At 39.1% G+C, this 15,443-nt stretch overlaps 1 protein-coding gene across 1 annotated transcript in view; it reads right to left on the reverse strand.

The window, feature by feature from the left end:
• The window catches only part of LOC118699945 (cytochrome P450 7B1), a 125,108-nt gene that overhangs the window by 4,537 nt on the left and 105,128 nt on the right, over positions 1 to 15,443 (reverse strand). Inside the window, 4 exon segments of the mRNA XM_036404214.1 lie at positions 3,721 to 3,899; positions 9,931 to 10,137; positions 10,581 to 11,025; positions 11,028 to 11,176. Of these exon segments, the coding sequence (XP_036260107.1) occupies positions 3,721 to 3,899; positions 9,931 to 10,137; positions 10,581 to 11,025; positions 11,028 to 11,176 (980 nt within the window).

Raw genomic sequence — 15,443 nt, forward strand, 5'->3', positions numbered from 1 at the left:
CCTCATCTCATCCACTGAATGTCTGGCCTATATTGATTGTAATTAGATTTTGACCGCTTTGTAGCAGGGACAATGAACCTTAGTGGAAGGACAATTTTCTTGTAAAGCATCATACACACTCAGCGTGGTACATACATCATAAATAAGGATAATCTGCAAAATTCTGCGAATGCCTATGAATAAATTAATGCATTGCACCAATTTTGCTCTTGCAAGCCAGAGCAAAATCCATCTTTCTTTTGCACCGAATGGTGTAGATTATTCAAAAACTCCAGCGCTTTGCAGTCAGTTTTCCTTTCAGTTGGAGATGGTTGCTGCTTAATTTGCCACATCTTACCTTCAAATATTTTGCTGCAGAAGCTGTGAGCAAGGCAGGACAATGCCAGTGACTGACAATTACAAAGAGGGTGTTTTCAAGTAAGGCTTGAGGTCACACTTGTAACCTACATTCCATAAATTGAACATATTTCTGACTATTTTTGAGTAGCAGGATCCCTGTTTAGAGATAATTTGTGTTTTTGAATGAAGGAGATCTGGCATCCTCACTCAGTCAATGGCAAATTAACCACTTACAAAACCCTCCTGCATGCTTTGAATAAAAATGACAGGCACTTCTTGCTTATGGTCACTCATTAGCATTTGTCCTGCTTTGCATACATCTGCTATAGCAGCAGCCATTTGGAGCTGGCTGGGAACAAGTCAGTCAGACAGAAACCGACCTCAACTGATTAAAAAACCCCACACCACCATTAAAAATACACTGATACTGATCTACCCATTAGATTAAAGGCTCTGAAAATCAAGCACTCCAGGTCTTGCTGTTGAGAAACAAATGAGTGAGAAAGGGAACAAATACTAGATGCACTGGAGGGGATGTAACTTTGGGTGCTGAAGAGCAAGAGCTTATTTCACTAAATGACAGAGGCCTGGATTTTCTACAAATATAAAGGTGATTCTATGTCTGCTTCCACTGACAGGTAATTCTTTTCAGTCTCTTTGAACACCCCAGCCAAAAAGAAGCATGCCTTTATTTTTTTTCTATTGCTTCATTTGGAGCAGCACAGTAACAAAAATGAAAGCCCAGCATATCATAAGATTTACTTCCTGAATTCTAAATCCTGCTGGTCTAAAAAAGCACTGCTAAATATGAACTGCAATAGCTTAAAAACCCAACCCAGAGCTCTTCTCAAATGTTTTTACAAGGTGCACTTCTGGTGTCTGGAGGAATTAAGCACTGTGTTATTGAACACACAGACACACTGGGTCAAACCTTATGCTTTCTTTGTCATATTCAGAGCTTTCTGAGACTTGCAATTGCTTTTGACAAAAAATAAATTGCTGTCTAAGGAACAGGGGAAACAGAAAACAAGTGTGAGACAGGAATGCAGCCAATGACAGTGACATCAAACTCAGGGCTGCTGAAGTCCCTTGGGTTGAGTAGTGTTTCCTTAAAAGCTAGTTCACTGACTAATAAAGACCAATTTTAAAAATGAAAGAATTTTCAGCCATGCACAAGGTCTCCTGAAAGAGACATGGTGGCTGACAGCAAGGAAAAGGTCAGGACACTGAGCAAAAGCAGCCAATGAAGTTCTGTGTGGATGAGCTGCTACAAATATTATGAAAACTGAGCAATCTCCTGTGATTGATCAAAGTCTCCTTCTGTCACATACTGTATTTAGCTTTGTTTGGGAAGTCACCATAGAGGGTTTCCTTCAGGGTTTCCTGATACTTACTCTATGGGTTTTGCAGAGTTCATATACTGAGCTCTATAACTAGCTGAGTTAGAATTTAGGGTTTCACTTACACACTTTATAGAAAACTGACTAATTTATTTAGGCCTTAATGGGTGGAGAAAGAGGTCAGAAATATATGCTTACACACTTACACAATATGGTGCCAAAGCACAAGATAGCTTGAACTTAAATTTATGTATCCAGGAGAAAAAGCACTGCTACAAAATTATCTCATCAAGCTGCCTGTTTTCCCAGGAAAAGTTTTCCCTAAATACATGACAAGCTCAAGACTGCACCTTTCAAAAAATTCATTCTCCATCTCTATCTGATCCTCAGTAGTTATTGTTGAAAGCACACTGCATATTTTAAGAACCAAACAGAACAGTGATTTCCCCACTTTTCGAGAGGGACCCATGTGCTGAAATCAATGTACTGCAATGTGTGGATTGCTCATTCACTATCAAAAAGATAAAATATATGAACTAAAGCTGTACTGTGAAAGCTGAGCAGAGCTGATACTAAGCAGATATATTCAAGCAATGGAAATATGGTAATATATTCTGGCAATTATTGGATAAGGGAGGAGATCAGTTTCCACACTGATGCTTTTGGTCTAGGACCTAAACAAACAGATGGACTTTTGACAAATCAATAACGTTCTCCAAAATAAAGTGTTAAGGATAAAATAAAAAAAAAAAGAAGCTTATTTGTTAGCTGTTATCTATCCTTTTTAAGGATAAAAATATTAATCAACTATTTGCCAATAGATGAATTATTTTTAAAACCCTGATTTTTCTCTGCAGGCTTTATCTTCATTTTTGGGTGGGGACAGCCAGCAAATGTAATTTTCATTCTCGTGGCTCCAGTGTTCATCCCAGTGACTATACCTTACTCCTGCTGACTCCAACATGCTCCACACCTCCTCTCACTGAGGCTGGCAGAGCTCCTACACAATGAAATGCTGTCCTGCACCAACGAGGCACTTGAATCTCATCTTTTCTTTGCAAGCTCTCATCTTTAAATTCCTGAAAGGGAGAGCTTCACAGAGCAACGTCTCTAACACGGGCTTTCTATAACCACGTAAAAAGATCCAGTTCCTTTCTTCTTTGGCTCAAATGCCAAGGATGGAAATCAGCATGGCTGGGAGACAGCCATTTGCTTAGGAAAATAGGGGTGAGGAATGGATGAGGTACAAGCTCTTGCCTCTCAGGCAGATGAGCCATTTAAAAGCCTCAGCGTGCACCCTTGCTCTTTCTTGCTCTTCCTCTGTGGCACCCTGGGCTGGGGACAGCAATCTGGGGAGCAACCTAGCCGAGAGGAGAACTATTCAATTTGCATGCAGGTGGTGAACTTCTGAAGCTGTATTACAGCTGAGGCAGGGTGGATTAATTTTGAGTCTTTGATATTCATTAACTTGAGCGTCAGAGAAAAATACAAGGAGATGACACAATTACCCTCCGAGCTTCGCTGCAGAGCAACAGCTTTACAGTCTCAAGTTCACAACACTCTAATTGATCAAGAAGGGGTGAATCCCTACGAAGGGAGGTGAAAAAGCATAAGGCTCAAGTAAGACACTGCTATTATAGGGCTTCAGAGAGTCAATGATGCTTTGCGGGCACTTAGCTAAATGGCCCACATTATTTGCTATTTAAACCACCTTCTATTATTCAGCCCTCCTTGGGTATCAAATGATCCACTGCCAAACAAAGCCCACATTTAGCCTAAAGTTTATGGTAGTCAATGTGCAATTGTCAATTCCTTTGAAAGCAGTCCAGTCAGTCTCATCACCATATTTCTCTCTTCAGGCCATGAATCCTTTGACCTGCAGGGCCCTAGAAAATACATCTGAAACTAGGAAGATTTGTTCCACAAGAAGGAACAGCAGTAAAAAAAACCACAAAAAAAAAAACCAGAACCACAGATCACAAAAGGCTTGGCTGCTTCGATGTGCCTGGAGTAGGAAGAGTGGCACCAGCTGAATGTTTACCTTAGGATCTTCATAGACCTCAGGGTCCATGTGCAAAATCTGCGGGTAAAGGGCTATCCAGTCTCCTTTCCTCAAAACGACTTCTTGATTCCCTTCAAGCTTGAGAACAAAGTCCTCTTGGCTGATGCGGATGTTCATAGAGGACGAGCACATTCTTAAACTCTCGTTTAAGGCACTCTCTGCGATTAAACAAAAGGGGGGAGGGGGGAAGCATCAGAAATATGGGAGATGATTGGAAGCTCTACATGGCTACGGCTGCTGATTCTCCAGGAGTTTAGTAGGGCAGGCTAAAGGGGAAAAAAAAAAAAGGGAAAAAAAACACACAAGCAAAACCAAACATAAAGCAGAGACCAGGAGGAGGCAATACACAAGCCCACAGGGTGTGGGTGGGGCAGTCAGGGATGCTGAGCCTCCCGAAGTGACTCTCCCTGATGAGATGATGGTGATGAGAAATCCTGTCTGTTGAAAGCAGCACCATGTTTTGGGTGGAAAGTCATTATTCAGGCATCGTGTTTAAAACAACGCAATCAAAAGACATGAACGCTTTATGCATTTACATATATTTTGGTGGTTGCAAACAAGTACCAGTGAAAGCATCCATGGAGCTGTTTAGCTTGCCTTTTGAAAGTTGTTGGATTTAATGGTAGAACTATACATTAGAAATCATTCTGCTTGTTAATTCTGTAGTCATTCTGAGATTTTTAAATGCATTTTCTTTTCAATGCACTGTGCTGCCAAATTATAGTGTCTGTTGTGGTCAGAGTGAATGAAAGCAATTCATTATTTGCCTAGTAATTTTAAGAGAGAAAGACACTTCTAATTGGCCTAGAGGAAACAAAACATAGTCCTTTCAGGTTTGGGGAAAGCAAGATCTCTGTCTCTACCATCACATCCTGGAAGGCTCCAGAAGCTGAATGTCCTTGCTTTCCCAGTGGCCTTCACCTTTTGCTCCTAGCACGACAGATTTTATGGCTAATTTCCGGCAATTTATCCTGGCAGTTTGAGGAGGAATTCCTTTGGGAATAATATGCATAATTTGCATAAATCATTCTGATAGCATGTATATCAGCATGTAGCTCCTGTCTAGGGCTGCATCTCTCACTTTGTAATCAAAACTGACTATTTTTCCACCAGTGTGTATGGGCACTGTTATATGTGACTTGATTCCTTCTAATCATTAGTGTGAAAAATAGCCTAAAATAGGGTTTCATTTGCATGTAATAATCCATTTGTGTCTGCCTTTATGTTTTGTGATATCAAATAAGCCTTCTCTAAGTGTTCACCAAGGCACTGCAATTGCTGCACCCAAAAGGTTAGTTTATTAGAGACAGTAGCTACCCAGTGTAGATGCCTCTGAAAAAAATAATAACAAACGTTCTTTCACTAAAAATTAAATCTGGTGCAGCATGCATAGCAAATAAAGTGGCCCTGGATGCTTTCTTGCAGGAGGTTTTTCCTTAAGCATGCATTTGTCTAAAGAAATGAGGCTGCGGTCAGCTTTGTGTGGCCAGTGCCGTGATTCAATGTGACGTACAGTGAGTCTGTGCATATTCTTTTGGACTGCCTTCGTTACTATAATCAGGCAGAGTCAAATCGGCTTGTTGGTGACGAAGCCAGAAAAGAACCCTGGTTCCAGAAGATGGCCTCTACTGCGGATAGCCACAAGGCACCTGACACGATAGATTTCAACTGGCAGCGCTCTGGCAACAAAACTTTACGCGGTACAAAGGAAGGGTCCAGCCTCGGCTCCAGACTGCCTTCAACCTGCAGAAAATGAAGCTGGTAGCTTTGTACCAGTCCACCATCTGGAAATGGATGTGGAGACAGCAGAAATCAAATGAGGAAGAGGGAAGGAGGGAAAAAAAACAAAAGAGAAATAATTATAAAGTGTCGCGGCAAAATAGCAGCACGTTTAACCGCCCAAGCAATGCGGTCACATCCTATCGGCGGACATCCTCCCAGAAAGCGCGGCAGTCCCTGCCCGCTGCCGGATCTCAAATGACAATTGGGCAGCATATCTTATGCAGAAGTTAATCACAATAATGGAGCACAAAGTGTGGCTTAGCGGTCAGATCGTAAATGACAAATCTGTTTTACCTTCCAGTACCAGTTATGTGTGGAAGGCGAGCTTGGCTCTCGCTCTGAGCGATCATGCCGATAATCATTAGATGACAAAAGTAATGAGTCACATTATGATCAACAAAGGAGAATGGAGCTTATATGGCTTTGCAGGCTCACATTAAAAAAATAGACAGTCAGCTTTCTACAAATGCCAGAGCTATACGTTGAGAGGAATGACAACTGCACAATAAAACTGCAGCCTTTACTTGCAGTTGTCATAGTTCAGCAGACACCAGCCATCGCCGCTGACAGACCAGCTGGGTAGCTTGGGAGGCCTTCCATTCTGCACCGTGAGGTACAGTAAATTATCCAGCACGGTAGAGCAACATCTGTTTCTGTGCTTGTGCCGAACAAACAAGGCAATTTAAAGCATACCAAGGGATAACCAAGCAGCAAATGAACATGACCCTCATTTTTTTCCCCCCTTCTTACACACATGAGATGCTAAACTTCACTGTGCAAGCGCTACATAAAGAAGCCAGGCTGTTGTTTGATAAGGTGTTGTCAGAGAGATTTTACATCTTTTCTAGAGAGAGAAGGAGGGGGAAGACAGAGATATATCTCATAGTATTGTTATTCTTAGAATCCTCCCACTTCTCTCTTCATTTCTCTTATACTAAAGCTAGCACTCAGCTTCCAATTCATTCTAGACTTTTTTTTTTAAAAACTGTTTCAATATACTTATAAATATTCAGTCTTTAAACCCTAATTTGCTATACTTAGTTCACATGCCTTCAAGCATTTGTCTTCCAATTTCCACTGAATAAATGCGTACTAATGAGAAATAGAGCAAGCTGCTGAGGCAAAGCTGGGTGACTTGAGCCTGGCCTGCCACCAGCTTGTGATAGGCAGGCAAATTGAGTTAAAATGAAAAGTCTTGTCAGCTGAAATACAACATGGTAGCCAAACAGCAAGCTGTCAATCATCCAGCCAAAACAAGGGACTGCAGGTAATAAAAGGTCATTGCGAATCATAAGTGCATTTGGCTTTCATAGGCAAGTTAATTTTAATTAAACATGATCTCTATCTGTAAATGTTTTATAAAACTTATTGTGCAGTAATGGATTGTTAATTTTACACTAACACAGAGCAGGTAATAGGGTGCAATAATTATTAGAGTGTATTGTAGAAAATAGCTATTGAGTATGCAAATATTTGGGGGGGTCATTTACCCATGGGCATCACGGTGTGCCAACACAAACGATAATCTGAAAGAAGTACATTTGCATCTTACTCAGAACTAAATGTACTGCCCAGCCCATTCCAGAAAAATATATTTATTCTTTTCAATTCAACCACTGATTTTAATGCTTAGCGTTTGTGTTACGACTACACACTCTGTATTAGCTCCTTTTGGGTCCCAACCCTTTCTTGTGTACAAAACAATTTTTCAAGCTGTGCTCTTTTTGCAGGAATATCTGGGATTCAGCAATGACCTGGGGCAAGAATACTTCACCATATAAACGAATGGACTAATATTAAATAAACGAACTGACTAAACATGCCTAGCATTAAGCATGCACTAAGTACATCTCTGCTTTACCCTTGGCATTTCCATTATAACCAGTTTAACTGACAGACCATTTTCATGTGTCCTTTACCATATTAGAGCTCTGTTGTGAGCCATAATGTCTAATAATGTATGTTACTCTGTGCACACAAATAGGTTTGGATTTTGGGACTGTATTGTGTTATGCAGACAATACAAAGGGTGCTGCCCCAGAAATGCCATCAGAAGAAGATGACCCTATCAGGGCCAAAATTTGCTAGTTTAATTTTGGGTTGAGTGCGTTCTGCATTTTGGTTTCCTTTGTTTGGTTGGTTTTTTAAAATAAAATAATCATGTACCTGAGCTTAGAATTTAGGAGCAAATCAGGCCATTTTCTTCCCTAGACCAAACAATCTGACCATAATAACAATGCTCTTCCAGAGAAAGACTTTTAGCAATTTGTGCTTCTTCTCCATAGCATGAGGATTCAAAAAAACTCTTGTTATAGTAGACCCAAAAGAGGATGGAGAATCAGAGCACTTAAAACAGGCGAATGAGATGACAAGGTGATGAACATGCAAGCATCCCACCTGGTCTGCCTCATTTGAGAGCAGGACACAATCCCAGTTTCCTACGCTCCGGGTTGGCACAGAGGGAACGGAAAGAGGAAAAGCTCAGTCTTGGAGGTTTGGGGTCAGTGGCCTTCCTGCAAGAGGGGAGGTCTTGGCGTTCAAGCAGTGCAATTTGGGACCTTTGTCCCTCCTACACATTTATGAACAAAACATCCCTTTCCACTGAAGCATGACTCCAATTCTCTTATGGTACAGATTTTTTTCTATATTATTATTTTATGGGACAGTATCCAGCCCTTGATGACTTAAGTGCCAGAAGAATTGAAATCTAGCTTCTGTTCATATCACATTATGTTTAACATGATTATGAAATTTAACAAAAGTGTTACAAGAATACTACAAAGTAGGATGTGGCACTTCCCTCTCAACACATAAATCAAATGCTACCAAGGTACTTCAAGATTTCAAGAAGCAGAGGAATGACACAGTTAATGTTTTTAAACTGTTCATACTGTTTTGCACCAGATGGTTTTAGTGAACTACATGGTTTTATTTTCCTTATTCCTACACTTTTGGGGAGCCTTATTTTTCCCCTTTTTTCTTTTCACTGGACATTCCCATCTTAGTCTATAAATATAAACTAAGTTCTCTTTTGATTTTCCTGATGCTTGGTAACTTATTTATCGGTGTATGCTAGCTCTGATGTGAAGTAGTTTTACTTGTGCTCCTTAGAAGTCCATTAAATGTTTAGAAAGTCATGTTACTCACCAGAATTGTCATGCAATACCTCCACTACTTCAAAAACATTCTCCATTGGTTAGAGATACATCTGCATCAAAACAGCCATGACTCTGGATGTAACCAACTTTGTAGACTCACGATATGTAAGATTAATATTAATGCTCTAACACAAAGGAAATGGATTGGACTCAATTTTATATTTGTACTAATCAAATCAAGTTTGCACACAGATTCTTGAATGAGCCACACTGGATGATCTTGGAGAATGGCAGCTATTACAAGGGTCCAAACCAGGCACAGAATGCACTGCTCCACCATCACCCCTTGACACAGCTTTGCTTAAGAGTAGAGCATCAGTTCAGGTCATGAGCTACCAAGACCTATGGACATGAGCTTGTTTTGAATACGGGATTGGTTTTGATATTTAAAAACAGGGGATTATTGAACCTTTAATCTTTTGTTCAGCTGTTGTCTGCCCTTGTAACACTACTTGTGGAGATTCACAGATGATTAGAAGTTTGGTACCTACCTGCTACCACCTTTCAACCTTGGGCTATTTTCACCATTTCTCTTGCCAGTGTCTATGCACTACCAAATGAAGAGAAACCAAGAGCTGGTGCTCTGAAGGCCTATACAGCTCCTGATTCAAACAACTTCCAATGACCACTGGCAAGGGTCTCCCTCTGAACCCTGGATCCAGAACTGGAAGATGTGTAGCTCCTTTAAAGCTCCCTCTTTTGAATGAAGTACTAAAAACACCGTTTCTCCTCTGCAAATTTTTATCTTCTTATATTTTATTTGGAGGTATTGCCCAACAGAAGCCTGCTTTAGAAGCCTTTTTTGTTTTGTTAAAGAGAGAGAGAAAGAAAGAAGAAAGAAATTGCTTGCAGATAAAATACATTTGCAGTTTAAATATACAATCCCACTTTAATTTCAGAAAAGGGTCTTTCTTGGCAGTACCATACAGAAGTATTTGAAATGCATTAACACTTCGGCAGATGCTCAGAATCAAACAACTTAATAGGCATCAACTTTTTTTCAAATAATTGCAAAGCTTCGATTTAGCCTTTTGCATACCTTGCATAGTTAATTACCTAGGCTTTAATGTTTACATGCAATGAGAGTATCTACAGCTATAAACTACATAATTTATAATTGATGTAAATGGGTGTTATTATGTCAATTAGGCAGCTGTGTCCTCCACCTTCTCAGTAAACAGAAATGAGTGATAAACCGAGTTTGCCGGGAGAGCCCCTCTCCTCTTCGTAACAGATAAAAATAAATTACCTAGGTAGACCAGGTTGTCCAATTGTTCTCTGGTGAGGTGGATGTTATATGTGGGCCCTCTCTTTTGACCTGTTGACTGCAGCAAATGGTCAATCTCGTCACGCACCGCTGCAAGAGCTTCTGGGTGCCGCAGAAGATAATACATGGCCCAGAATGTAGCTGGAATCGTGTTTCCCACAGAGGCCCACAGGAAGGCAAAATGATGTGCTGGGAGAAAATAAGTGAAAAGGAAGATTAATAGCGTTTATTACACTGATTAGATTTGCAGTGTGCTAATTAAAAGATGTTAGGACACAGACCCAGCCAAGGATCAGTGAATGCTAATGAGGACCAATAGGCTTCTGAAGTCTAATTTTCTGCTTAATGAGAATAGTTTGAAATGTAATGTCGGGGGGGTGGGGGGAATAAGGGGAGGAAATGCAGCTCAGTTATAATCTTTCTCATTATCACCATTAAGTATCTTGTTTTACCACCTCAGCACAAAAAAAAAATCAATTATCATAGAGGGTTGTTTCAGAGTAAAACATTTTATCATTAGCCAATTAGAAAGAACATAAAAAAATTTCAAGGTCGCCATTTTGCCTTTTTATTTCAAAGGTCTATAGTAAATTATTTTATTTTAGACAAGCAATCATTCATAAGTTTCCTACCTGCTTTGTCATAATCTCCAAGCAGCTCATATTTCTCAAATATATCTTGTCTGGCTTGGACCACTTTTGACCCTCCCAGCCATTTTGTCATGTTCTGAAGTAAAAAATGATGTATAAGCTCCTTCCGAACCTTCTTGGTAGCTCCTAGCAACTCAATTGGTATGTTTGCAGCTAAATAGGGAAAGCTGGCATCAAACTTGATAAATTTGTCTCTGATTTCACTAATAACTTTGTGGCCATCTGCAGCAGGAACTCTTCCATATAGTGTTACAAAACTGGCTTCAAACATTACAGAGCAGCAGAATTTGTACATTTTTTCTGTTTCCCAATCTGTTGCTTGTGAGCATTTCCATTCAAATATATCCTGGAGATTTTTCATCATGTGGTCAGAAATGATATCCAAAGGCTTGCCTTGTAGATACTGGTAGATTCTGTGCAGGTTTTCCTTGAGTTCAGGGAATTTTCTTTTGACAAGGCTGGGTAGTCAAAAGTTTTGGATGCCATTTTATTCGCGAATTCATGAAATTCAAGTTGCTTGCTATTTCGGATGACATAGACGTATTGAAATGGGTCCATGATAAAGGTAATATATCTACCTGAATAGAAGAACAGAAAATTATTAGTGACATGTGCACTTTTATAAATCTGGTGACACTTCCAGAAGCAATAACTGAAAATAAGCCGAAGCCTGTGAAAAAAGAGTGCAGAAAAAACCCCAAAGCAAAGATACGTCAATAAATATGAAAAGAAAAAAAAAAAAAGAAAAAATATGAAACAAATATTATATAGGTTTTCTTTGCCAGGATGAAGATTTCACCAGAGTATAGGCTCTTCTATAATCCTCGCAGTCTCTTCTATAATCCTTGTGAAGCCATTTCCATGTAGACAGATCTACTGTTTGTGCCAACAGTTGTGTGTGATCTCTTCAAATGTGGTGCTCTGAAACAAATAATTTTCTACTCAGGTCTAATTGATGAAAATACAGTGTGGAGTCATAGCAACATTTGGAAACTGTAGGTTTTCACTAGCAGAAAGCAAAAAACACACACATTTCACCTGCACAGAGGAAAGTGAATGGCAGGGGCTGGAGTGGAAAACATGCCACCTAGGCAGCTTTTTCCAAGCAGATGACAGAGGAACTCATAATCTGCCAGTTACAGCTTTAACTGCATGCGGCAAACCCTCAACATTTAAAGCTTTTCTCACATCTGGCTCTTTTTCCCTGAAGCTTTTCTAACTCTTTGTTAAGAATGTGCTTAGTATCCATAACATGACTACCTTAGTTTATGAATGTGAAGTCACAGCCTGTGATGTAGCAGGCACCATTTTTAGCACGGGCTCCACTGTGGGATACACACTGTCCCAGTGCTAGGATCCATTGTGTCAGAGTGTACCACCAACTTCCTACCCTTCCCAGGGTCCTTAATGAGGTGACACAGTGATACCTTCAGCTCCTTGTATAGAGGGATAGAATTGCATCAAGTTTGCATCATTTGCTTGTTCAAATTGTCTCTGCCAGAGAAGTCCTGCAATGTCTCCCCAAACTTCAATACAGCTGCTGAAAAAAAGCACTTGGAGGAACTACCATGAATCAAAATGCTAACACTCCCAAAGCTCAATTAAATCTTAGCTCTTAATAGATGGTTCTAAATTTAGAGTTCTTGATTCTTACCTTGAATGAAGAGGTGCATTAGGGAAAAAGGGTGCCTATTAAAATGTACACTTTCCCTGTGAAATATCCTAGTCACAAACTCAGGGAAAGAGCAAAGCTTCCAGCACTTACAGTCTAATTCTGTCTCACTAAAGGGACAAATCTCCTTTGATTTTAATGGGAACACTACATGCTTAACTGCGGACCAAATTTGGCTCTGTGACAGATGTCCAGAGATAAAGTAGTCACTACCACTAAAAATGTCAAGTATCCATGGTTACCATATAGTGATATCTGAATTATCATACTTATTTCATATTCTGATTTATATACACACACAGTGCCCTATGGTATCTGGGTACACTCTGGACTTCCTCTACAATTACCAGCTGCCATAATTCCCCTCCCAATTACATCAACTGCAATCCCAGTGAACTAGTACGGAAATGTGAAGGACATATCAAGACAGAATTTGAACCCTTTTCCTTTTTTGTCAACAGTGTGTGAACATTTTTAAGATACTCATGGATTTTGTTTTACTGTAACATAATCAACCATAGCTGTAAATTTAAAGTATATTGAGAAACCAGCATGAAAGAGAGATCCTGAATTCTCAGTCCCCTTTCTAGACTTTCTATGACAACAGAGGCTAACAGGAATTTTTAGTCTTGACTTGACTTTAGTCTTGCAGGATCTTTGTTAAGAGTCCTAGAATTACCCTCGCTTTCCAGCTTTCACCTACTTTCATGCTCTTTATTGAGGTTACTATCTTTGTGATCAAAGCTTGGAAAGAATGTCCAGTGGAGCAATTTTTAATAAATAGATTTGGAGTGTTATTAACCCTAAAGATGAAAGCTGGCTTCTTAACTTTGCATTTACAGGGTAAACAATTTAAGTTAAGATTTTTAATTAATATTAATTTAAACCATCTGTCCACCATCTGCTTATTTCTGATGCAAAATATGAGTTTCTTTGTGATCTTTAATCAGACACTTAGCAAACGCACATCAATTCTTATCATTTTTTAAGTAAGAAAATGATTTTCAGCAAATGAGTTTTCAGACAAACAATTTTAGTAATAATTTTAAATCAAAACTCACTCACCACTAGCACATACTTTGAAAAAAAAGTCCCTGAGAAAAAGAATATTACAGATCCTGGTTTTATTATTCTCATCAGGTTCCTGGTAGCAAAAAGTAAGTAAGTAACAAAATATAATTCATTTTGTAGAATCAATTCAGGTTCCAGACCACATCACTGCAAGTCAACAACATATATAAAAACATAAACCAAAATATTTCTTGTTGCTACATTTACTAAGGGTCTAGATAATCAGAAAAGTGGAACCCCCCCTATAACAAAGGCAGCTTGTTTATGTATGCCATCGAGAATCTAATTTTAGATCTCTTAATTAGAAAGTACTAAAACCTAGGGCTAATTAATGGCAGTTAGAAAGTTGTGAGAGTGGGTCGGGGAGCCTTTAACAATTACAGTCATCTTTGCACACAGATGCCCTACATGGCTACACTGCTTACCCCAGTCTCATCCATACAGGAACAGATTGCTAATTACAAAATCGTGCCCCAACACCTCCTCTACATCCTGAACAGCAAACATCCGAAGTGGAACAAACTTTCTCACCTCAAGTTATGATTTTAAATTTTTAAAGTGTCAATATGGTCCTTAGTTTTGCTTTTAAAATCCTGTCCTTGTCCCCAGTGAGGTTTCTTCCCACTGACTGTCCCTGGTGGTGTCAGAGACAAATAAATTAAAACCTTTCATAAAGTTTTCAGTTATTATTTGGTATTTCAAAATGCAGTTTCCCCCTCTACTCCCATGTCTCTCCACTGCAGCTAATGCCAAGACAATCTTTGGAAAGTAACCTTTTCTGAAATCAATCCAAAATCTTGATACTCATGAGTTTCTATCAGAGTACTAAAAAAGGTAATCCCAAATCAGCCAAAAATGAAGGCACACTACTATTTCCTCAAATAATGTAGCCTTAAATATTGAAGATATTCATACAGAAACCACTAGAGACTAAGCCTTTCCCTGTTAGTTTGTAAAAAAACCCTTCAACACCAAAAACTAAGTAGACATGTACATATAGAAATGTCATACTCCAATTCACAGCAGTTTAAGTCACTGAGCTATTTTATTTAATACAGTAAAAACAAGTCAAAACAAGAGATGTATCCTTCTTTCTGCAAAAAGCCCTCTGATTTTTTATTTTTAATGGCTACAGAGAATTCATACTTCACTATCCAGTTTTTCAGTCTGCATTATACCCATGCTGCAAATAGCCTGGTTATCTCAATTTAGTTTCTACAATCTCCTAGAAATAGAAGATTGATGTGGAAAATATGAAAATTGTCAACATTAGTAAATCTGAGCACAGAAGCCAGTATTTGTATGATAGTTAAGAAATTACTCTAATAATGCATTCTGGACCTTTTTAATGCTAATGATGAAAGACAAGCATTTCAGATGGCATCTAATGATGGATGTTATTTCAGTAATGCTTGGAGCAGGCTTCAGCCTGATAAGGAGTTAAAGAAAATTACCTTTTGCCTATGAGAGAAAAATGTGATATGCTACTGTAGGTGTATCATGCTTTAAAGAAAAGAATGACAGCAGCAGTATTCAAAAAGGCAAATGTGCTTAGTCAAAACCACGAAAATTATTTTATTAAATAATAATAGTCTCAGAGAGAATGTTGCAGGGTTCATTATCACTCCTATGAACTTGAGAGGAAAAGGACACAAAGTTTAATCCCAAGAAACAATGACAAAACTGTTTCAAGCTCTTTAAGTTCTTATCTAGCAGTCTGCCTATGCTGCTGACCCTTAACAAGCAGAGGGGCTTGGGAAGTATGATCATCTCAGAGCCACAGACTCTCTCTCTCTCTTTCCCCTCCTTATTATTTTCTTTTCTGATATTTTCTTTTTTTTTTTTTCCCCAAGACTATCGCATTTACGTAATCGTCCTCTTATTAGGGAGATTCTGCTGAACTGCTGACAATGATGTACAGTGGTGCTGCGCTGGCATGACGTTTGGGGAAAACGATTCTGCTGCACCACCACACAAAACCAATTAGAGAACTATTTTCTGCGACAGGTCAGGAATTTACATTGTTTCTCATAGAAAGATGTGCTTTTTAATTTCTTTATTAAGATGACATCCATGTCCCTTGCGACTTTTAGGGATGACAA

This window comes from Molothrus ater, chromosome 1 (assembly GCF_012460135.2).
Source record: "Molothrus ater isolate BHLD 08-10-18 breed brown headed cowbird chromosome 1, BPBGC_Mater_1.1, whole genome shotgun sequence".
NCBI classification, from domain to species: Eukaryota; Metazoa; Chordata; class Aves; order Passeriformes; family Icteridae; genus Molothrus; species Molothrus ater.